This window comes from Rhinolophus sinicus, linkage group LG04 (genome assembly GCF_036562045.2).
Source record: "Rhinolophus sinicus isolate RSC01 linkage group LG04, ASM3656204v1, whole genome shotgun sequence".
Taxonomy (NCBI): domain Eukaryota; kingdom Metazoa; phylum Chordata; class Mammalia; order Chiroptera; family Rhinolophidae; genus Rhinolophus; species Rhinolophus sinicus.
In genome coordinates, this window is record NC_133754.1 from 158473079 (window position 1) to 158498599 (window position 25521).

A 25521-nucleotide genomic window follows, 5' to 3' on the forward strand; every position below is an offset into this window, starting at 1 on the left:
AGCTCTGTCTCTCAAATCACTAATTTTCTTTTCTTTTTTTTAATTAAAGTTTATTGGGGTGACAATTGTTAGTAAAATTACATAGATTTTAGGTGTACAATTCTGTATTACATTATCTATAAATCCCATTGTGTGTTTACCACCCAGAGTCAGTTCTCCTTCCATCACTATATATTGGATCCCCTTTACCCTCATCTACCACCCCTCTCCCCCCTTACCCTCTGGTAACCACTAAACTATTGTCTGCAAATCACTAATCTTCTATTCAGCTGTGTCTTACCTGGCATTTAATAAATCAATTGACTCTTTAATTTGGATGATTAAAAATTTTATTTCTAGAAAATTTATTTTGTTTTCTCCTAATCTGATTATTCTTTTTCCATGATGTTTTATCCTTTTGTAAAGTTTCTAGTTCTTTTTTCATCTCTTTACTCATTTGATAGTCCCGTTCATATTGTCTGTTATTTTAGCTTCTTGGAGTACTGATTTTCCTGGTTATGTCTTCTGACTTGCCCTCATTTCCTTGTGTGGCTTGCAATTTTTTAATTGTGAGCTCACTTTCAGTAGTTAGCATTGACTCTATAGGTACGTCTTACATACTGGATTGTGGAAGGATCCAGATGAGGGCTGCTCATGCGCTTCTCCTAAGCATCTCAAGAATGTCACTGATATGAGCCCAGTTTTTATATTAATTTATCTTCTTGGGTTTTTTATGAATAATACAAAGTGAAATACCACACCTATATATGGCACAGGCTTGAGATTTCAACTTCCCATGGGAAACAGTTGTTCCACTCTGAGTCCCATGCAAAATCAAGTTTTCTGCTTCTCTCAGTCTATAGGTGAAATTTGTCTAGCACTCATTTCATGGAAAGTTTAGTCCTTCCGGGTTCAAGTTTTTGCAGAAGTTTCAGTTCCAACTCACATATCATATCAGTCTAAGGCCGTATCTTATGGCTCAGTGCCAACATCAAAACTCAGAACCCGTTTACTAGGAACTCTAGCCAGGAACAGGTACCTGGGCCACTGGAACTAGAGCTCAGAGCTCAGACACTTAAAGTTCTAGCTCGGAGCTCCTTCTTAATTTCCAGCTCCTGAGGATTTCCCTCTCTTCATTTAAACCTCAGATATATATATATATATATATATATATATATATATATATATATATAATATATGATCAAAAAATATATATAATCAAAAATAGTTTATTGGTATATTTGATCTGGTATTTCTATTGTTTGAGGTGGGAGGGGAGTCTGCAATAGCTCAGATCTTATTATCAAAACCATAAACCTATGTTCTTTTCTTTCTGTAATTTACACAATAATAAAGGTTTCTGGTTTTTAAAAGAGCTTTGTGTATAGCCAAAACCTTAAGCCAAACTTCCAGTGCACTCTCAAAACAAACAAGCTGTAGTACTGGAATTACCTGTTCTTTTGTATTTTTTGCCTGTTTTATTGCAAGTATCGGTTAGCCTTGCTTAGGGGGAAATATCTCTACCCAAAAGTCAAATTATACACAGTACCTTTGGCTGCATCTATCACTGTTACTTTATGCCACATCACACAGCACAGGGGGTCAATGTCACTGACATGGCATATCTGTAAAAATTTCTTGGATGAAGGAATGAATAAATGAGTGAAAGAACATCCCAGCAAGGCACAGACAGCTCTTTGACAATTCGCTTGTAATCTTTAAATCCCACATACGCAGAATTTGCCTGTCATCTAAAAGAGTAGAACAGACAGGAGGAAAAACTGTAAACAAGTCAAAATAAAAATAAGAGATGGATTTCCAATTTGTTTTATCTCTCACAGAATGTTAGAGCTAGAATGGATCTCAAGGATGACCCAGTCTAATCCCCCACCCCAAATGCAGAAACCATGACCCAGGAAAACATGACTATCCAAGAGCCATCACGAAAGCCTAAGGGTTTGTCCCATGCTTTTACACTATGGCAACTTGCTCAGTGTTCCCTCATATATCCCCCAGTCTTGCAAATCCGGCACAGTGGTTTTTCTTGGGTAGACACCCTTCCGCTTGATCCACAGGAAAACAAAAATACTCAGAATACTCAGCTATTTAGAATATAGTTTAAAAGCTCTTAAGAAAGAAATGGGCATCCCCAGATAAGACTCTAGTCAGCAGAACAAGTGAAGAAGGCTGAGACCCTACAGAGTCCATGTCATTTTCACCCTTGGGTCACTTTGAGATGCCAGTAGAAGGATAGGGAGAATCTGACTGGTCTGGAGGCACCCAGTACCTCTAGAGATCTAGGGCAAGAATTCCAGCACAATCCTTGTCATTATCTCATTCCAAAGGCAAGATGACATCCTAGTGAAATCTTGCATAAGCATCTCAGTTCAGGAAAGGGTTTCTACCCCCTCTCCTCATGCTGGGGAGAACTGGGAAAAGAACTCCTGCCCTTCTCCCTGCTACCGTGTTTCCCCAAAAAATAGACCTAGCAAGACAATCAGCTCTACTGCATCTTTTGGAGCAAAAATTAATATAAGACCCGGTCTTATTTTACTACAAGACCAGGTATAGTATAATATAATATAATATATAATATAATATAACATAATATAATATAATACTGGGTCTTATATTAATTTTTGCTCCAAAAGACGCATTAGAGCTGATTGTCCAACTAGGTCTTATTTTCCCCTGCAAGGAGAAGCCTCTGCAACATTGTCCAACTAGGTACTACCTCTTGTAGCGCTTTCCATGGGAAGAGTCACCCATCTAACTGGTCAGAGCCCAGGGCATTCACGGAGTCAAGTTCACCACTGAGCAGCATCACTGCCCGAGGGTCAGAAGTCTTCCTCTGGTCAGGCTTCCAGGTAACAACTAGGTCAGACCACGCCTACGTCCCATGACAAGGCCCAGCCGTGCCTTCTCTTGGTTCCATCTTCTCCATCCGCAAGTGGGTGGGGAAGCCATCTGCTTCTTAAATCTCTGAAACATATGACTCTTCCTTCCTTTAACACTCCCCAAGTTCCTGCACACCAAGTCCTCATCAGAAAAGTCAAATGCAATTCACTAAATTCTTTCTCATCAAGAGTTGAAATGATGGAGTTAAGTTGATGAGAGGTACATTTCTATAGATCGAACCTTCTCCAACGGTGCGGGGGGAGGGAACATTTTCCCAGAGGTACCCTCGGGTGGTAGGAGGTGACAAAGCCTCAAGGTAATAGGTAGTTCCTGGAGCATCATATTGAAAAATCCAGAAATGACTGCCCCAGAGTGTCTGGGATTTTTAAGTTTAAGTTGGGCTTTTAGAAAGTCTGTATTCTTGAGCTGTGTGGTCACAGAAGAATTGCCCCTAAAGAAATGCACCAATTAGCATATGGTCATCAATTTTACCCAATGGACAGAGCACTATAAAACCTGCTGCAGCACCTCTGTGGGTGTGTTGAGGACTAAATCCACTGCCTTCACAGGGTCCCTAACTGGAAGCCTATGTGACAGTTTCCTTTCCACTCTAAGTGTCAGAAAAAAACATGGCTTCCTTTGGGGAACTGGCCTATTTCCCCTGGTGGACAATGAGCAGTATACAACTGACTGTGTTTCCCATTTTGCTTTGACCATCAGGAAGCTCAGAATCAACTCTGAGCTCAACTCTAGTAACCCTGGCAGCCAGGCTAGAGAGATTGGGGGTGGTGCTGGGAGGAAGTGGGAGGAAGTAGGGGAGTGCAGGGGAGAGGAGAGAAGCAGTACATCATGGGGCCACAATTCCTGGTCGATGCCACAGACTGGAGAGATGGCCAGCCCCAGACAGGGCAGACAACCATCTCCAGGGGTACAGCGACATCCAAGGGACAGTGACATTGTCTGCACCTTGGAATAGTCTCCTGGTCCCCAACGCTCCAACTCTCCTGACAGCAGCCTGAATAATCTAATTTGTATTGCATTGGATCCTGATAGTCCTTGGTTTAAAATGTTGCAGAGGCTTCTCCTTGCAGGGCAAGATGGGTACTCCTCAGAACACAGCCAGGCACATGGGAAGCAATGAATCCACAGTCCCTACAACAATTACTACAGTAATAATTAGAACCTCAGGCATTTATGAGCTCAGACAAGAGGTAAGTCAGTGCAAGCTGACGTGAGTCAGTGAAGACCTCCAGGGCAGGCAGGACTCCTGCTGGGCCTGGACAGGGTAGATTTAGAAACAGACTGAAAGAATGTTCCATGCAGGGAAACCATGAGCAGGAGCTTGGAGTGAAAACAACATTGGGAAAGTGATAATAACTGCAGTACCTGCTCAGAGCCATCCCTGGTGTAGCCCCGCTCATGCACACGCACGTGCACACACATGCACATGTACAAATGTCCATGCACACACCAGCCCATGGTCCATGGCCCCTTGGACAGAGGAGGAACCCAGCCTCTGTGGGCAGTGAGGGGTCAGGCCCAGCCACATCCAGAGCATCTCATGGGCAGGCAGAGGGACATGCAGGCGATAAAGGGCCATGATGGGAATGAAGGGCTGGGGTTGGAGTTTCAAGTGCCGGGAAACCATGAGAGGCAGTTATGTGGGGATGGGCTTCAGGAAGAGAGATTCAACAGTAGCAGCAGGGATAGGGCAAGAGGCCGGAGGCCGCAGTGAAGGTTGCTTCCAGGTGACCAGAGGAGCCCAGGACACAGACTCGGGGCTCTTTGGGGCACATTGCCTCCAAAGCAAGGCCAAAGCTCCTCACCTCCGCATTCCAGCCCTCTGGGGTTCAGGTCCCCTCCTCTTTCTCCAGCCCAGTGTCCCTGACCTCCTTTCACTCCTCTGCATTTCAACCACCTTGACCAGCTTGCAGTCCTTGCCGTACTTGCATTCCTTCATACCTTCGCCCAGGCACAGCACTAATGACACCTCCTCCAGGGAGCCCTCCCCCTTTCTCAGCCTATACAACTGTCTCCTGACCCCCTCCTCTACTGGTGGGCACAGATCCACTACAGAGGAACAGGACAAAGCATGTCCGGCACCTCATCTTTCTCCCCACAGCCTCCAGCCCTTTTCCTGACATAGGTGGGTGTTCAAGACCATCCCTGAGGACCAAGCTCAGCCATGCTCAGAAACACAAACCAGCCCCTTCGCAGGAGCAGGACTCCCACAGGAGTAGGCAATGCTCGGCCCCAGGCCTACCAGACTGAAGAAATGCCTCCGTTCAGAGGGCAAAGCAGTTTATGAGAGTAGGAGACATTTCTGGTGGCTTTCTCTGTTAGACAAGGGACAGGCCTTCTCCTGATTTAACCCCATGACCTTTGAACTTCCCAGGAGGTCAGCACATGTCCCTCTTCCCCAGCTGTCTTTCTGTCTTTGGTCCGATGGGAGGGAGGGCCCTGGGCCCGTTCCATTTTGCACCCGTATTGATCTGTTGGCAGCAATGGGCTGGATAATTAGCCAGGAATTAGGGTTTCTATTACAGCCAGGAGGCTGCTCCAGCTGATTTATCACCTGAATAATTTACTGTGATTGAAAGGAAATTAAAATGAACTCCATTTGACAACTGTGAGCTTTTATGGGCTTTAGTGAAGGCTCAAAAGCCAGATTAATAGCCTGGTGTTGGTTAATAGTCTTCTGAGAGTAAATACGCAGGCTGTGCTGGGTGGCGGCCTTCCCATGGTGGCTGGAGGAGGGACCAGCTCCCGCCAGGAGCACAGCGCCCATGACAGTGTCAACTCGAGTTTTACTGAAACAGATTCCACTGTTGGAAACACGCACGCGCACACACATGCCACCAGCAGTTGTTTCTTTTTTTTCTCTCTTCTTCTCCAAGGTGATTTTTACTCATTCCACAAGTAGGGAAACCAGAATTGCTTTTTTGATAACTATTTTGAAAAGGAAGTGTTTCACTGCCCCAGGAGTGTGTATACATTAACCCTTTCCACCCAGGGCCAAAGGTTTACTAAGTTTCCCTATAAAAGCGAGAACCCGGGGCCCATCCACCCAGGGCAGATCTTGGCAGGAAAAGCAATAAGGTGAAGGTAAGCTCATGGCAATGATTGGCAGGACCGCAACCTGGCCCTGAAGAGGACTGTTCTTTCCATGGGCAGTGGGTGGGTGATTTAGGAGGATTTGACCATCCGAGCCTATGGTAACACACTTAAGTCTCTGAGGGTTCTGGACGGACAGATAGACTTTGACTGCAAAAGGCCAGTTCTGAAAACAAGCCAGTCAGAAAACTGGCTCCTAGAATCATTCGGGGACATGGAGGACCATGGAACCATCTTGCATAAGATGAAGACAGACGATCCTGAGGTCAAATTCTAGCTCAACAAGTCCCAGCAGCCCCCTGGGCCTGAAAATGGGGTGAACAGTCTGGAAAAAAATGCTCCAATCTATAAAACGGGGTTCACAGATCTTGCCCAGCCTGCTTAGCAAGCATTTACATTGAGAGTCCAAGGAGAGAATGGATGTGAAAGGTCTTTGAAAACTGTACAGCATCATGCAGAGGTAAGGAAGGTCACTGCCGTTATTGACGTTGTTATCAAAATCACTACTGTTACAGAGAGGGAAACTGAGTTCTAGAGAAAAAGCGATTTGCTCAACAGGGCAAAGCCAAGACTAAAGTCAAACTCCCCCAACTCCAAGGCCAGCAAATGCTCTTTCTTCCCCTCCAAGCTGCTCGATGAAACTGACAGCAAGGCCCGCCCATAGGCCAGTAGCCCTTGGAGTCACAGATCTGCTCACAATGGAAGAGAGGCCAGCCTAAGCAGCCAGAGTTCCAGGCCCCCTTCCTGGTGCCACCGCCATGTTCTGGGGCCCACAAGGCAAGGTGAAAGTGAGCATGAGGGGCTTCAAGGAACCTGTACCCTTGATGCACCTGCCTTCTCAGACTATAACCCCTTGCTCGGACCATCATTTGTCCAAAGTGATGGGGACTTGGGAGCGAGGGTATGTCATTCATAGTCCAGTGCCTGTGTGTGTACCCAGCAGCCCCGAGGCCTCACCTGCCATCTCTCCTCATTACAGCCCATTACGAGGAGGTGAAGCAGATTAACCGGAAAGCACCAAGTCAGTCATAATCCTACCATGAGCCTCGCCTACAGGCCCTGCCTCAACCCACACAGTCCCAGGCCTGCAGCCGTGTCCGCGTCATCCTAAAGGACACCGCACAGTGAGATTGCTCCAAAAGGAGCCCCACCGAGTTTGTAATTCAGGTCTCCTCCCTGTCAGGTCCCATCTCTCCATAGGCCTGTTGACCTGTTCCTAACACTATCTCCTCCATAACATGCCCCTTGATGCTCCCAGCTGAAGGCTGAGGCCATGTCTCCATTCATCAGGGCTCACAGGACCTCCTCCCTTGCTTTGCAGAGTCTGTATCCACGTCATACAGCCCTTGTGAGACTGAGGGCAGAGCTCATGCCTGATTCATCCCTCCTCGCCGGGGGCCTGGCACAGTGCCAGGCTCACAGACCGCGCGCAAGAAATATGTTGGATAAATGAGCATATGAGTGTCTGAGCAAGTGAGTGAATGGGCACGTGGATGGACTCCCCCTGATTATGAAGCCCTGTGGTCTCTGCCCAATCTTTCTGGGGCATTCCAAGCTAAATGAACTAAGAGTCAGTTTCTGAGTTTCTGTGAGGGTCATATGAAACGGGGAAGCACAATCCCTGGTACTGAATGTCTGCACTAAGTAAATACGGGCTTAATAGAAATGCTGGAGGCTTCGTGCCTCCCTTCACCACTCACTTGCTGGGTCACCTCACACAAACCCTGTCGCGTCTCTGGGCCTCTTAAAAATGAAGGGGGATTGAAAGCTTGCCTCTAGAGTCCCTGCTAGCGCTAAAATTATGTGATCTTGTCAGTGGTGAGAAGACGAATTTTTCCCCAGATTCTAGAGGGAAAGGTAGGCCTCATCCAAGGAAGTTTTCCTGGATGAGTCCCATTTTTTCCTCCTCCTGTGTGAGATTAAATGTGGCTTTAGCCATCTCTCAGAAGGGCTCTGAGCAGTGGAAGAGGATATTTGTGATGGACACAGACTCTTCTTTCTAAAGCCCAGGATCTAGAGTGCGCTGGATCAGCTCTGTCCAGCCCATTTGACTACATTCCCAGAGAAGACTGCACTCAACTTGTAGGAGAAAGACCAAAATCCTGACCACAGCCTACATAGCCAGGCCTATCTCCCCAACATCATCGGCAGCCCAGCCACTGGCTCTCTTTCTGTTCACTCCTGCCATGCTCCCTCTTACCTCAGGGCCTTTGCACGTGCTCTTCCCTCTGCCAAGCACATTCTCCCACCCCCATGTTTCTTCTCCTGGTTCAGCCCAACATTTATATAAGGGGAAAATGCATTTCCCCTTCAAGCCGGCTCAATCTCTGCCTTATGCTTGCGGAGAATCTCAGTCATCCAGTCCATAGCACCTAGAACATCTGTGATCCACAACCCTTTGGGCGATTCTTATTTATTGTGATTCGTCCATGCATCTGTAGGCTCCCTGAGGGCAGGTCCAAGCCTGTCTTGTTCACTAATGTACCCCTAGTACCTGGCTCTGCATCATGCATAGTAGACACCCATTAACATTTGATAAGTGAATACTTAACAAATCACTTGTTGTGTGGCCTTAGGCAAGTCTCTCTGCCTCTCTGGGCCTTGGTTTCCCCATCTGAACACAAAGTAGGTATAGGTGGTCTGTGAGAGCTCTCATAGGGAATGCTGAGAGGTAGCCAGACTGTCATAAGATGGTGGCCCCGAGGCCTTGCTCACGCCTCACCACCCGAAGTCCCCTCTGGCCCCTCTCCTCTCCACAGGAGCCTGTGCACACAGCCTACATGGTTTTGAATGGCTTTTTGGGAAAACTTCAAAAGTATCATCTAAATAGCACGTAGAAGAAGCTCAGCGAGGCCAGGCCTCACCTCCAGCCAGCAAAGGGCTCAGCAAGTCTTTCTCATAGGTCTGTCTGACTCAGCCACCAGATAGGAGTTCTCAGCAGGCAGAAGCCATGTCTGAGCCGCTCGTGCTGGCGAGGAAACCAGCCCAGGGCCTGGCACAGACTGGGCATCAGGAACTAGCCTCCTGAATTGAATGTGGACCTTTTCCAGGCCCTGAGGGCCTCTCACTAGGCAGAGCCTTTCTAATCCCATCCCTGTGGCCACACACAGTGAGTGATTGCTTCTCCGCCCTGGGCAGGGCAGAGAGGGCTGCTCAGCAGGGGGTCATCCTCCTGCTTCCTTCCCTGTCATGCAAATGACCCTGCTGGGCATTTGTCCGTTCGACACTTCATTTCCAGACTCTTCGATTCGGTCTCTAAAAGCACGACAGGGTGACCTGACGAGAGGGCTGACAGTGGGGCACACACCAGTAACATCTTAACATGACTTCTGGGCATAGGGTGCTTGCATATTTCCACCTTCACTCTGACTGACAGGATAATGACCCAAGACCACCTCAAGTGGCCCAAAAGATCATTACACCCCCCTGTACAAAGAGCCCTGGGAAAGGCCGCCATTCAGCAATGGCAGAGCAGCCAGACAAGTCACGCACCCACTGGCCGGCCAGGGAGACAGAGGCACCAGGGCAAGAAGTTTCCAGAGTCCCAGACGTGTCCTCCTGACCTGACGGGGTACTGTGACTGGCCAAGTGTGGCTGCAAACAGAGAGAAACCTGCCTCTGAGGAGAACTCGGTGCTCTCACCCACACCCGCCAGCAGCCTTCGAGAGGGTGACCCAGGCCTGTGTTTGAGTGGCAGGTGTGGCAGGCAGTGCGTGGTGGGGCTTACCTGCTCGGGCTTGATGGGCTCCGTGGTGGTAAAGATGTCTGAATAGTGCTGCCTCTCAAACACACGGTCCAGCACTTCCAGCTGCTGCTGCGTGAACAGGTCTCCTCTCATCTGCTTCCGGAGGAAATCTCTGCCTGGCAGTGAGTGACCATTCGGCACAGGAGACTCCTGAATACCTTTGATGAGCATGAGAGAGGAAGGATGAGTGCGACTGACACAAGTTGCTGAAGAAAGACGTATCAGACCCTGGACCTGGAAGAGGGCCTGAGAGACCTTTGAGCCCAGCTTCCTCCCTGACAAGAGAGGAAACAGACAGGGGCTCAGACAAGGGGGGCCCCGGCCAGAGACCCTGCTGGCTAGTGCAGAACCAGCCTCCCAGAGCCACGAGTCGGGCACTGTGTGGAGCCCTTTTTACATGTATCAGCTCATCTAATCCTCACAATGACCCAATGGAGATGATATTATGTTCCCATTTTGCAGATAAAAAATTGAAGTCTAAAGATATTAAGTGATTTGCCTGAGGACTGGAGCTCAGGTCGACTCCAAGGCTTACTCAGCAGGTACCACTGTCTCTCTTGCACTGTCCATCCCCTGAGAGGCACAGTCTTGTCCCAGAGTTGATACCCTTACCCAGGACATTTGCTACCACATCATGTGACCAGTCAACAAAATAGTTAGGAAGGCTGTAGGGAAACATACTCTCATACCATTCTGGTGATAGCCAATGTCACACACGCATGACAGGCACTTTGACAAAATCTATCAAGATCACAAATGCACATTCCCTTTGATAGAGCAATTGCACCTCTGAGAATTTATTTTACAACTAGACTTACACGTATGAGAAGTGTATATGTATAGGTTCTGGCAGCAAAAGACTAGAAACAACCCAAGAGTTTACATTGTAGGAGCTGGTTAAATAAATCATGGTATGCCCACACCGTGGAATACTGCATGGCTGCGAAGCAGAAAGAGGACGCCTTCTGTGAACTGATATGGAAAGATCTTCAAGATACATTGTTATATGAAAAATGAATAAGCACAGTAAAGCACAGCATGTATAATTACAACCTTTTGAGTAAAAATGAAGAAAGGATTTTATATGCATTTTGTATAAAACTTTATATCTAATACACATATTAGATATTAATATATTGTGATTATGTATTATATAATATATACTAATATATAATATACACATACAATACATTACATATAATGCATATACATATTAAAATGCATTTTATATAAAATTTTATATAAATGCATACCGGGGGTGCCAAAAAAATGTATACACATGACTTGTATTCATCTTTCGTTATCAGTATATATTGAGTATCACAATTTTAATACAGATTTTTCTTTTCTTAAAACATGTATACATTTTTTTGGCACCCTCTGTATATATATCTCCAAAGGAACTCTGGAAGGAAACATGAGAAACATTTAGAGTGGTTACCCATTCAGAGAGGTGGGAACTAAGTGGACAGAAGAGAAGGGGAGGGAGACGTTTCATAGCACGCTTATTTTGTTTTGTTTTGTTGCAGAGCTTTCAATGTATTGCCTAATCAAAAATGTAAATTACCAAGAAAGTACAGGATTGAATTCTCTATGTGTTCTGTACCGTTAGCTATTCACTCTGTAACAGTCTCTGGTGATGATGTTTACATGTCAGTGAAAATATTATGAATTATCGATATAAAAGCAAATGGGATGAAATGTCTTTTGTGAGCCTTAGGCTTGAACCATTCAAGATGAGAGAAAGCAAGGAGGGCAAAAGTGTCCAGTGAGGAAATGGCCTCAAGGTCCATCCTTCCCCAGGGTCCTCCAGGACCAACCTGCTCATGCAGGGCTGACTGGAGATATACTGCTGGAACCCAGGCCCAGAGGCACAGCCCCTGCCCCTGCCTCTGCCTCTGCCTCTGCCCCTGGGACATGCAGGGGCAACCAGCATGCATCAGATCTCTCACTGACAGGTGCCCTTCTCACACAAGGCTTTGCCCCACCTCCCCCTGCCCCCATCTCGCCAGCACATGGCTGACCTAGACTTCATTCATCACGTCAAAACCCCATCCATGTGAGGAATGAGGCCAAACCAAGGAGCTTGAAGCAGTGGGATACTGTGTCACTGAGATGCTGCCAAAAGTTGATGTTTCCCCAGCTGTCCTATCTGGGGGCAACTGCAACACAGGGTCTGACATTTAAACAAAGACACCAGCTTTGGGTTTTTACATGAGCATTAACCTTTCAGGGTACCCAGAGAGTCTGACAGGTCAGAGCACCCCAGCACCTTCTACAAGAAGGGCCTTCACAGGTGGCTCAGGAGCCCCCTGAGAAAATGGATCCTAGATCAATTTGGATCCAAGGGGATACCATAGGCTGGGTCCCTGTCCCTACCCACAGGGCGTCACCCTCGTCAACATCACGAGGCCCTTCTTCCATCAGGGCCCATTCCCGTGAGAACCATTCCTACTGGGCACCAAGACCAGCCAGATGTGGACGTTCACGCCTCAGTCTGTCTGCCCAGCGTGTTCTCCTATTGGTTGGCATCCACCAAATGACCCTATTATCAACATTGCTGTGTATATGTGTGCACATGTGTGCACGTATCAATGAAAATATGAAAATATGGGAACACACACACATGAAGAAAGCTCAGCTTGCTCCTCAGCTATTGCTCTGGCCAGTCCTCCTAACCACAGCCACTCCTGCCAAAGCTTGACCTTGGCCTTGGTCCCCAGTATTCCCAAGTTTTCTCTGTCAGAGACCACATCCACTCTTAAGAGACTTCCCTCTGTCCCCCAACTTCACTTATACTCCCCACTCCCCAGCCACCATCCTGCCAGCCAGGCCCCAAATTCCTAACAAAGGCTGCTTCCTGTCAGGCAGCTCCTGCAGTCTCCCACCAGTCCTGCCCTGGCCCCAGCTGAGCAGTGCCCACCTCTTCCCTCCCACTCAGGTTCCCCCATCACACATGCCCCATGCCCCAGCTCTGCCCCTCAGGTCTCTCCCTGACAGCCAGGCCATCCTCCCAGATGTCCTCACGCTCACCCCTCTCCCATGGTATTCACAGGCTGGGCTCTTTGCACAGCTCAGAGCTCTGGAAGGGTAGAGCTTTGCTTCCACTGGGGAAGCTCCGAGAGGGTAGCTCAGCTAATGGCTCCAGGGGGCAAGGTCTCTGCGTGGTCAGGAGTAGGGCCTGGCACAGGGAAGGTTCAGGGCACTTGGCCAACTCAAGTGCATGCACTGGGTCCTTGAGGCCCATCCCTGCAAGGTCACCAAACATACTCCAGCAGAGGCAGCCTCGCCAGGACCCCATGGAGTCCCAGGAAGAAGGCTTGCTGCGTCCTGCTCTGGCTTTCTGAAGGTCAGCCACAGCACCCACGGGCGAAGCCTGGGAGACTATCCAGCCTGTCTTTGTGACTCACACACTCCAAGTGGAGAACGGTGGGCTGGGAAGAGCCGCCTGTCCAGGCCTTTCCCCCGACCATGATGGCTCTTATTGCTCTCACCCCAGCCAGCACCTCCACTTGTTTTCTCTACTGAGAAGGTGGGGGAAGGCTACCCTCTCACTTTGCACAGGTGCCTGAGGTCTGTCATTTCCTTAAGAAGGTTTCAGACACTCCTACATTTATAATCAGTTATTCATTCATTAACAAATATTGATAAAGTGTTTACTCTGTACCAGGCAATATTAACCACAAAAACAGAGGAGACAATGATGACCGAGACAAGCCCCTTTCTTCAGTGTAGAACGGGCAGTCCACTCTAGTCAAGGACTCACACAAACAGACCTATGACTACAAACTGGGATTACTGCTAAGTAGAAAAGTTGTCTAGAAATATATACATATGGCTGTTCATATGGGGGAGGCATCGAGGAAGTCTTCCAAGGGGAAGTCATGCTTGAACTGAGAATGGAGGCCAAGGGGTCAGCAGGGCAAAGAGGGTGGGAGTGGAGAGGGCATGCCACACAGGGGAGAAGCCTGTAGAAAGCCCGGAGATGAAAGGAACGGAGGGAGTGAGGGGAAGAGACCCAGGAGACTCTGGAGAGGCAGGCAGGGGTGGGGCAGCCACACAGAGAAGTGCAGAGCCAGGGGAGGGGGCTGGGGAAGCAGTCGCCCTCCACATTTCTCAGTCCCAGGAACTGAATCGCTAGTTCCTTTAGATCAGGACATGCTTTCTAAAACCTGCTCCCAAGCCTCATCTTTTGGAAAGACTAGGGACTAGCAACATGAATTTTGCATTTGTGGGCATTTGAAGGTGACGTGTGGAGTCAGCCTGTCAACCACAGGTGATTCACCATGGCCACATGAAAGGTAAATCATTCCTCACTGTTGTCAGGACAGACTCAGCCTGCAAGCATGGCTCACCTCCTCCAGGATGCCTTCCTTCATGTCCCAGCCACTTCTCCCTCTAACCACTTTCCCCCTGGACCCTTCACTCTCACACTGCACTATTAGCTACCTGTGTGTATGTCTGCTGGGGCAGGAGGGGGGGGGGAGGGAACCACAGTTAATTCATCTCTATCTCCTCCACAGAAAATATTTCTGGAATAAATGAACAAATTAGTAATACCGGTGAAAACCACCTTCACTCCTCAGGTCTGATCTGCAAATATAGGAATCCCTCCATCTGACCGCATTCATTCATTCCTTTGCCCCTCAACCAATCTGTTAGCACCATGCTAACACCAGGCATGTAGCGGTGGGCAAAAGCTGGCCCAGCCCTGGTCCCCACGGAGTTAGGTCCCGTACAAGAGGCAAACATTAATTGAAAAATAATCAGGCCACCTGAAACTAATATAAAGTAATATTGAATGTCAACTATAATTAAATATATATGTATATATTGTCACGGGATGTAAAGTACAGCATAGGGAATATAGTCAATGGTATTGTCATAGCTATGTACGGTGTCAGAGGGGTAGTAGACTTATTGGGGTTATCACTTTGTGAGCGATGTAAATGTCTAATCATTATGTTGTTTTTGTACACCTGAAACTAATAATAAAAAATTAATTGATTGGTTAAAAAAAGAAAAATAATCAGACCCATAAAGATACATGTGTCAACCCAGATAAATACTCTGAAAAAAGACACATAGTTCTCAGGCCAGGGACACAGCTGCACACAGTGAGTGCACAAACAGATTATTATATGCTCAGAGACAGCTACAAAAATGAATACCGGAAAATCATCCCCAGCAGGAAAGCAGGTCTGAACTTCCAGGCCTCCAGTGGAAGCTTCTGTAGCATTTCTCATCTGTGCCACAGAGATGCTGTTTGACTTCACTGGGGAATGTGGTCTTAGAGACAGGCTACTGAAATGCTCGGACCCATTTTATTTCAGGGAGAAAAATCTGAACTCGCAGTGTGAATGGTATGCTTAAATATATGGACAGACATGGGCAAAAGTACAAAGGTATACAGGGGGCATGGTATCTTTAAATCTTTTTTTTCTACTCCAAATCAAATAATATGTAATAGACCCAGTGCTGGGCTTAGTCAACCATGGCTGTCAGAATTAACATTCTGGAAGCTAGCTTCAGGGGAGCAAGGGGCAGGAAGCCCCATCTCGGGGAGCAAAGAAATGCTGGCTTTAAATTTCAGGTTAAACCAATGTTATTCACAACCTGGCTTTGAAGCTAAAAGCTTTACACAATCGGGTCTGGTCACGCAAAGAGGGAGGAAGCAAAATAGCCTCAGATTCCCATCTGTCAAGAAAAAGCTGTCTCTTGTGTGTCTTAAAAGATCATAAACCCATTGCATTTTCTTCGGAGCACAGCAGATTCAGGGGGTTTGCATTTTTCTTGGAGGGTTCTGGTTTGTTTCTTTAAAAATCATCATGTACTTTATGTCTGCAGATGCTCACTGGGAGGAAAAAAATAAAAACAAACAAGAATCTCCATAATCCCTTCTGGCATCATGGTCTTTGGGATGCAGCCCCAGCCAGAGGCCCAGGAGCTGCAGGGAAGGAGGCTGGAGCCACTGGGTGTGGGCCTCTCGCAAAGTCCATTTCTCTCCAGAGCCCAGCCAAAGCCAGAGCCCTTCCAGAGCCTCCTTCATCCTCACAGTTACTCCTGTGTATGGCAGGGCAGTGGCAGGGCCCAGTGGGAAAAGGGTTGGGAGCCAGCAGACCTGGGTTCTAGCCCCAGCTCTGCCCTTACTTGCTGTCTGAGCCCAGGCAAGCTCCTCTCCCTCTCTGGGCCTCAGTGGGTCCCACAAATAAACTAAGAAGGTTGAGTCAGTCATAACTGTTTTCTCTACCAAAACCCGCCTAGATTTTGTCTACTAAATAGTGTTAAATGAGCATTAAGCTATTTTCCCATTTTGGTTGTTTTTGCAGTCTTTGTAGGGCCTCTCCCCCCTCCAATATTCATTCTACCTTTCAACGATTGTCCAAGCCTACCTTTGCCAATATTTGGTTTAGGAATGGACATGCGAAGAGACGGAGACTACTGAGGGCTTCTGGGAGGAAGTCGGAAACAGGAAGAAATCTTTTTCTTTCTTCACATTTATCCTTAATCTTTTTGAAATTGTGAAAATAAGTCCCAGATCCCACCATTACTGTTTTCATGCACTACTACATCCCGACCCTTACCCCAGGGTCTAAGATCCCCTCCAGGTCTGGCCTGCAGGGTTCCATGGTAGCTGACATCTAGCCTGTTTGCTGTTTCTTCCCTCAGGACTCTGATACCCTCCAGACCTGCCTCCCCCAGTGAAGACCGGGGACAGAACCAGGTCTTAGTTGGCCATCTGCGACAGCAGTCTAGAGCTAGGGTGGTTGGGAAGATTGAATTGGTGCAAACTGGGACATTTCCAGCATGGGTCAAGTGAGCCAGGGAGTTTGGGCAGCTTTAAAGCAATCTATAAAGCAGAGACCAACCAAATTCAGACCAGGCTAATTTTCAGCTTGAGGACATTGTTTCCACTGAAGCTTGCCGAGGGCAATAGTGGCTCCAGAATTTCTCCACAGGAGGGACTAGGCATGACTATAGGTTATAAAAGGAGGGAGACAGGGTATTTGTTTGAGGGCTACATTAGCAAAATGCCCCGCACATAACTGATAGAGCATGATCTGTCCCTATCAAAGAATGAAAGGGGACTGACTAAGGTGATGGGGACGCAGGCTCCTTCAAGCACCCCTCACCTCCCCCTTGAGGGAGCACTGCTCAGTGCTGACACGGAGCCAAGTTATTTTTTCATCCTTAAATTCCATTGAGCCTCAGAACATTTGTCTGAGACATGTATTCTTATCCCATTTTATAGATGAGAAAACTGAGGCTCAGAGAGGTGGAGTAACTGTGCCTCAGCTGGGATTTGTACCTAGGTCTCTTGTCTGAAGATCCAGTGCTCTCTCCACTTCTCTTTACTCTCCAGGTCAGTTACTAAGACCAAAGCCCTGTGTTTCCTCATCTGTAAACTGGAAACAATGGTATGTGAGACAATCCCTAAGGCTTTTGTGAGGATTAAATGAGATGATCCCTTCAAGGCGCCTAGTAGGGTGCCCGGCAAGAAGGTCGTGTCCAAACAAAGTCAGCTGCTGTCATAACATTTCCATCGGGGAAAACCCTCCCAAAGCTTCCCCAGGACCACGCCCCAGCCTTACGGACCTCCATGATTGGCCCTTCCAATCAGGGCTACCCCTCCAGCCACTCCACAGTGCCACCCCAGCAGGTTAGTCCTCATTCCTCAAGAGTCCCTTCATGTCACTCCCCAATACCATCATTCACTCTGTTCCCTCTTCTGGTTCACCCTTCACCCCTGCCCATAAGGCTCAGACTAAATGCCACCTCCTCTCTGAAGCCTGCCTCCAAGTTCAAAGGCTGAATTAGTTGCCCTGTCTCCCAGGTTTCCTCTGCAAGCAGCACAGGTCACCACTGTGGTCTGCATTTTACTCCTCACAACCCATCCTATGAGGTTGGTCCTCTTGGAATCCCCACTTTGTAGCTGAAGAGACTGGCTGAGGTAATAAGTAGCTTGTTCAAGGTCACAGCTAACACTGGCAGAGCACTTGAAGACTTCTTAACGTGCCTTAGAGTGAAGCTAAGCACTGTGATAGATGGGGTACACACAGCACACTAGGGAATTCTGGCACCCCCAATTCAGACAGGCCCAGATTCCAATCCTTACTCTGTCTCGTACAAGCCTATGACATTTGAGAACTTCCTTAACCTCTGTAATCCTCCATTTTTTCATCTATAAAATGGCACAGCAATGATACCTGTGGTTGATGAAAGAATTGAATGAGGATACATGTAAAATGCTTAGTACCTGGCACATAATAAGTCTCAATAAACATGTGCTGTTTCTAAGACTATTATTTCTTTCATTCCCTGCTAGAGTATAAACTCTTTGAGGACAGAACCCACGTCTGATTCATCTCCAACGCAGGAATGCTAATCAGTGTTTGTTGACTGAATGAGTGACCTCGGAAGACTTGAGGGGTTGCAGGCCTGAATGTCTCAAGGGAGCGTCACAGTGGGATGGTCTCTGGCATCATTAGAGAACTCGGTAAAAAAGCTTAGAAGGCGATCTCCATTATATCAGTGATCCCAGAGGAGGAAATGCCTAAGGGTTTACATTCTGCCTACTTCTAAGAAAGATTTGAGGCTGTTTGTAAAATTTTAAACAAGAGGCTGATAAACTACAAAAACTCAATTGAGCTCTAAGCTTCTTGGCAACACACACCTAACGGGAAGCATAGCAAGTCCCATTGTTGCTGAGTTCAACAACAACCACCACAAAATGCCATTAATTCTTTTACTCAAAATAATTCACAGAGCTTCTATGCTCTGCATGGTGGTGTTTGGATGCATAGGGTGACTAGAAATGACTGACAACAGGGAGGGGGCATGGAGGAGGGACCATCCAAGCCAGGTCTGAGATAAGGGGAGGGGACAAGGTGCTGAGCTAAGGGGACGGATTCCAGGCACAGACAACAAGAGTCAGTCAGTAACATTTCCAAAGCATCTACTATGAGCCCGGCCCAGTGCTGGGGCCCGGGGTGGTAAGGCTGGGAATGTCCCATGGCAGCCCAGAGCCAAAATCAATGTTCCGGCTGATTATATAAATCCCGTCCTAAACTGGGGCCGCAGACTGAGAAAAATCAAAGTGGCATGGAGGAAAATTCCACTGGAACTACCATTATTCAGCTGTTAGTTTCACTCAATCTTTCTTCTCGGAGAAGGAAAACGCGAAATTGTAAAATTGCCAAATACGTTCAGGTTCGACCAGAGTGAATCTGATTGTGCCATGTTACCCAATGAGTCATAGGCTGTCAGGGAGGGAAAAGACCCTAGGGATCGATGACTGCACACTCAGGGATAGCAAAGGGATTTGTCCAGGGCCAGAAGGCAGGTCTGAGGCAAGGTAGGTCTAGGAAAACACGAAGCCCCGATTTCTGTTCCAAGTCTCCTGGGTCCCTTCATTCCTGAGCAACATACACCGAACTCCAGCTGGTGTCTGGCCCTGGGCTTGGCACCTGAGCTACAGCGGGGCTCAAGTTCTAGCACCTGCCACCAAGTGGAGGACGTAGACAAATGAATACAAAAGTCCAATGTAGTAAGATAAGTGCTGGGAACCTGAAAAGCAGAGACAACCCCAGGAGCCAAACAGTAGTAGCCAACACTTATCTGTGCTTCCTCTGTGCCAGGCACTATTCTATTCTCATCTACTTAATCCTCACAACAGCCTAATGATGTCAAGTCTGTTATTGCCCCCTCCAATTTTGCAGGTACAGAAACGGAGGCACAGGGAGGTTAAATGACTTGAGCAGGGTCACACAGCTATGAGATGGAGGAGGTGGGATCCGAACCTAAGCAGTCTGGCTCCTGATTCTGCTCCTAACCCTACACTAAACCACTCCACTTAATCCAGACTGGGGTCAGGGGTGATCCAGAAAGGCCTCCTGGAAAAGATGAAGCCTGAATCTTAAGGATGAGCAGAACAAAATTAGTCAAAGGAGGGGGCAGGGAAGAGGAAGTGCGTTCCAACCACAGGACTAGCATATGTGAAGGCCTGGAGGCACCAGACAGCATGGTACATGGGGAAGGGCTGCATAATTCTATCGGGTTAGAATGTAGGAACTGGGGGAGGGCAGGGCAGCAATGCGTGCAAGGCTTTTTCCTCTCTGTAGATGCTTAGCACCTTTATCCATTATCCAGACCCTAATATACACTCTGATATACAAACAGTGCAAGGCATTATTGAAGCTCTCATGGTGTTGGTATGAAGAGATGGGATTTCTTTGTGCTTAAATGAATCAAGATGACCTCCCAGAATAGGCAGGAAGAAAGTCGTACCTTGCGCATTGCCACAGGACAAGTCTGTTCTCTCTAATCCACACTGTCCAAGTCCATTACCTCATACAGTCGTACCTAATTACTCTACCTTGCAGAGAGATATGCACACTAATTAGGAAGGATGTTAACCACCATAGTGAAAATATTCCGAAGCAAATTAAATATTACTAGGAGCAAAAGGGTGATTTGTTTCTGTGAATTGTGCTTTTAAATGAGATCAAAAAATGCTAAAGGCTTCATTTTAATTACACCTGGAAGGACTTATCGTGCATGCATCCCTTCTTAGGCTTTCATGCACACATGGAGGAGTCTGTCCCCCATCCCCCACTGTGCAGAAATAAATAAATAAAAGGGTTTAAAAATCATATTTACTCTGATATCTTTGCATTACCCCTATTTGAGTTTTTAAATTACTCTTTATTTTTTTCCAAGGACAATATAACTAAAAAAAAAAAGGTTCATATTTTGAAGTGTATCTATCTGATCATTGCACAAATGTTTTCAGAAGAAATCACTATATTTCTCCAAGATGGGTATGGGTTTTGTCATAGATCAAAGTGAGAGGGAGGAAAAAAAGATAAATCATCAGAGATCCAAAAATACTTTTCATTTGGAGAAGATATCAAGCCATTTCGATGGGGCTGATGGACTCCCAGTTCTGTCTCCATTACCCAAGGCAGGCAGCCCCAGCCAGGAGCCAGCCACCAAGATTATATTCCCCATAAGATGGTCCCCGATATATATATATATATATGATCTTCAACCTCTATTGATTGACCAATTTCACAAGCAAAGACTGGTGAAATGAAGCTGAAATGAACATCATGCTTTAACTCATTGAACCTATCAGGCCTGAGTTAATCTCACTGTCCACTGTCTCTGATAGAATTCAATTGATCAATCATGTTTCGGTGATAGTACCATTTCACTGGCTTATTGCTTCTTCATTTCAGAGCTTGACCTGTTAGATATACTCGGACTGGCTCGACTCCTCTTGGATACACAGAGATCAGCCTCTGTCTGCCAACGTGTGTCATCTCCTGTCCCACTTGAAAAGAACTGGAGAGGCTTTTTTGTGTATCTGCGGTGTGTTTTTCCACCAAACACACACACATCAATGGTGAATTCATGATGGCCTGGAATTGAGCCAGCACAAATTACAAGAAGGGCTCTTCATTCTGCATGGAGGCATCATCATTCCCTTTTACATAGTTAAATTGACTTGTTTGGGCTCTGTACTCAGTAGGGACATACTCTTGTATTATACTGGCAAGTATGTGTGCCTAGACAGGGTAAGGTACATGTGAAAATAATAGCAACAACACACTTGTCTCATTAGGGAGACCACCTCAGGGATGATGTAGATGCCTGATCACTGCACTGTACACCTGAAGCTGAAGCTGAACAATAATGAATGTCAACTGCAAGTTTGTATATATATATGTGTGTGTGTGTGTATATGTATGTACTTACAAGAAGCGGAGTACAGCATTAAGAATAGAGACAGTTGAAATGTAATAGCTCTGTGTGATGTCAGAGGGATAGTGGATGGGGGGAGGGGAGTTCCCACAGTGTGAGGGATATAAAAGATAAACGTCTAAGTATTGCTTTGTCTTGTGCACCTGAAACTAATAAAAAAAATGCACACACACACAAAAATAATAACAGCAACAACAACAATAACAATTGCCACTCAAGTATATACCGGGGATGCCAAAAAAATGTATACACATGACTTGTATTCATTTTTTGTTATCGGTACATGTTGAATATTACAATTTTAATACAGTGTTTTCCTTTCTTAAAATGTGTATACATTGTCTTGGCAACCTCTATACTCATGCTGACTTTTCACATTCATCAGTTAATCTGATTCTCATGACAACCTTAGCAGGTACGCAAGCAATTATCATTCCCATTTAACAGATGAGAAAATGAGCTCAGAGAGGGGGAAGTGACTTGCTCAAGGTCACACAGCAGCGTTATCAGGGTAGGAGAGATGGAGAGTCCTGGTGTCTCAGCTCCTGAGTGTCTCTTATTCCGCTGAGGCCAACCTCCAGGCAATTTCAGAATTTCAGAGCCATTCTGGGCACACCATTCTGTCCCCGACTACTGGAGGAAAGGAACATCTTCAACATTCAATTCAGAGAATTTTAGAGCTTAGGATGGATTCTAAGATCTCCTGCAGCTTCTTGTACAGTTTAGACACTGAGACCCAAAGGGCAATAAACAGTTGTCCAAAGTCACCAGGACACTCAGCAGCTGAACCAGGACTCGAACCTAGATCCCAGGCTCAGGACTATTTGTTCTGTCTCTCAACACCTCCCCTAAGTTATGCCAAGCCACTGAGCTCCCATCAATAGAGAGAACTTCATTCTCCACTGTCAACATGGCCCAATGCACTGTTATGGTTCCTTTGTGGCATTTAATTTAATTTCCCCAACTGCAAGCCAAGACGCTGTGCTTTGGGAAATCAGGGGATGGGTCTTGGCCCCGGCTGTCTGCCTGGGGGAGGTGACTCTTGAGCCACAAGGCTGAGCTCAGCATGCGGGTCTCTGGAGGAAGCCAAGGCAATGACAGTTTGCAAATAAGCCTTGCATCTGCTCAAGAGCTGGCAGTCTGCAAATACACTAATGGACTTTCCTCTGCCCATGGGGAACTGGGGAGAAGCAATAAATAAAACAGGCGCCTCTGGGGGGAGCCATTGCTGAGGCCAGAGACTGGGCTGAGACCAGAGGCTTGCTGAGGGTGTGGGGGTGGGCTTCTGGGCCTCCCACTGCAGCATGGTGCCTTCCTTACCCCCAAAATGACAGTCCACCTTCCAGTTACCCCAATCTCCACATCCCAGACTCCCCAATCTGTGTTCGAACCAGTAGGCCCTTGTCTGGTCATACTGATACATTTACAATTCACTCCAGACACGGAAGGGACATGGGGTGGAGAGGCTCACATGGTCTGATCTGGCCACAGTGTAGAGACCCCGCTGGAGGGAGATGAGACAGAGGCCACTGGGCCAGATGGACACACCTCGCCCAGGAGAAAGTGGGTGATGGGAATGGCTACCCAGGTTTAGGAGATGATTAGGAGGGAAATTCTGCAGTTAGTGACTCATCGGCAGCAGGGGACAGAATGTGCCTCTGAAGTTCCCTATTAGACGTTCTGGGCTGCCATCCACTGGTGCCCCATCTCACTCTGAGCAAAATCCACAGTGGATCATGGCTCACAAGGCCCTACTGTACCTGGGTACCCTGCCCTTCAACCCCATCTTCCTGACCTCTCTCCTCCCACTTATTCTGCTCCAGTCCCAGTGGCCTCCTTGCTGTCCCTCAACCATGCCAAGTACATCCCTGCCTCAGGCCTTTGCATGTACTATTTCTTCTCTCTGGAACATTCCTCCCAGATATCTGTTTGGTTCACTCCTCCCTCCCTTAGTGTCTCTGCTCAAATGTCATCTCATCGTATGACCACCCTCCACAAACTAGCACTTCCCCTACTTCTACCCCTGTTGCATTCTCTATCTCTTTACGTACCTTTGTTATCCTCCAGAGCACTCAACCTGCTGTTTATTTTCCTTATTTATTTATTCTCTCTGCCCTCATTAGAATGTCACTCATGAGGGCAGAGTTTTGTCTGTCTTTACTGTGTCCCCAGCACCTAGAACAACGCCTGGCACATAGCCAACACACAATAAATACTCGTGGATTTATTAATAAATAGACTGGATTAAAGTGGATATCTCATTCAAAGTGTAAAAAACAAAAGAAAAATAAATAAATAAAACCAGGTACAAAGGAGACAGCCACCACTTGGTGACTTCCTCTTGGGAAACAGTGGTCACTCCCTCCCTGGGGGCATCTGATGCTCCCGTCCATGCCTGGCCTGGGGCTTAGGAGACAGGACTCACTCAGGGAAAAGAAAGGGGGGGGTGCCAGGCCTTGCCTATCATTGAGGCAACAGTGCCCCACACTGAATCAGGAGCCAGTAAATGAATGAATGACTCCCGGGTTGGGGGGGAGACCCAGCCTTGGAAGTATTTAAATGACAGAGATGGTAGCATGCTGGATGCCAGCTCTGGCTCTGCTACTTGTCAGCTGTGTGACTTTACTCAGCACATCTTATCTGTGCAATGGGGTCAATAAATCCTGCCAGGCCTGGAGTACTGGGTCAGAGCAAGCAAGCCAATGGACCCCAACCAAACGAGATAGTACTGTCTGCATAGCAAGCATCTCGTGTCCACTGATGAGAAAAGGAAAAGGGAAAACATTTGCTTAATTAAAAAGGACAAGATGTGTACAGAGAGGAGCAACCGGCTAAGCGGCATCCCTAGGTTCAAGCATTCATTCATCTTTTGCTGGTCCTCTGACCCCAAGCCTAGCGCTGTAAGAGAACCTTGTCTCAGCTCTCAGGGTGCCTATTCTGTCAGGGAGACAAGGCCTGGAGATGGAATTATGATTCAAGCATGGAAAAGTACCTAAGGGAGCCCCAAAGAGCAGGCAATGGGGGCTCAGAGACAGATAGAACTTATCTGCTGTTGGGTGTGGGGAGAGAGGGGTCAGGGAAGAAGATGTCCTGGAAGAAAGAGGTGGTATTTGAACCAGAATTTGGATATGAGGAAGGAGGCAGAGGCTATCCTGACAGAGATAAGATGTGAGTGGGACTGTGCTCACTGCGTGAGGCCCCTTGGGAGCTTGGCACCAATGGACTAGAGTCAGGTAGCTGTCATAGCCCTAGATACAAATCAGGCCATGCTTCTCTGTCTGCCCAGAACCAGGTCTTGCACACAACAGGTACACACAATATGCAGATTTTGCTTTTTAACCAAGTCACAGAACTTCCCAAAGGGAAAAAACCTCAAAGGGAAACTCATTTGCTCCCATAGATCTCAACAAGGGTGGTCAGATCAGAGGAGAATTTGGAAATCTGTTTTATTGTTATTGGGAGGAGTTATGGGCTTTAGTGGGCGGAGCCAGGGGGTGCTACCCAGCCTTGCCCTGTACAGTGAAGGATCCCCTGCATCCCACACATCTTTGGAATGACCCATCATACATTCAGGTTGTTGAAAACTCTTTATAAATATTTGAGCTATGAACCCAACTCTGTTTTACTTATACACACAAACTCGGTGTTTCAACTTAGAATGACTTTTCCAGGAATATAACCATCACATAAATTGAAAGAAGATGATGTTTTGCTTTGGTTGGAATTTTATCAAGACATGTTCACAATTTCAGAAAATCAGTTTGCTGGTGGCATGCCACCAGAGGTATTTGTATTGCCAAAAAACACAGCTGTCCACATTTGTAGCTGCTGTATTCATGGTGATTCTACGCATAAGTGCAAGCACCGGACTATTTTATTGTGTCTTCTGGTGTAGTCATGCCTGAGCATTTACATAATGAAGTACATCATTTTATTATGATTTTATTTTTCTTTCCCCTTTTGTTACAATTGGAGCATTGTATTGACCTTTTAAATTATGTATGTGGGTAGGTTATATT

At 46.9% G+C, this 25521-nt stretch overlaps 1 protein-coding gene across 9 annotated transcripts in view; it reads right to left on the reverse strand.

The window, feature by feature from the left end:
- Positions 1–25521, reverse strand: part of PAX5 (paired box 5) — a 186667-nt gene that overhangs the window by 113098 nt on the left and 48048 nt on the right. For all 9 annotated transcript variants that reach the window (XM_019729118.2, XM_019729113.2, XM_019729111.2 and 6 more), the window contains exon 6: positions 9719–9894. In XM_019729118.2, the coding sequence (XP_019584677.1) occupies positions 9719–9894 (176 nt within the window). The remainder of the gene's footprint in view (positions 1–9718; positions 9895–25521) is intronic.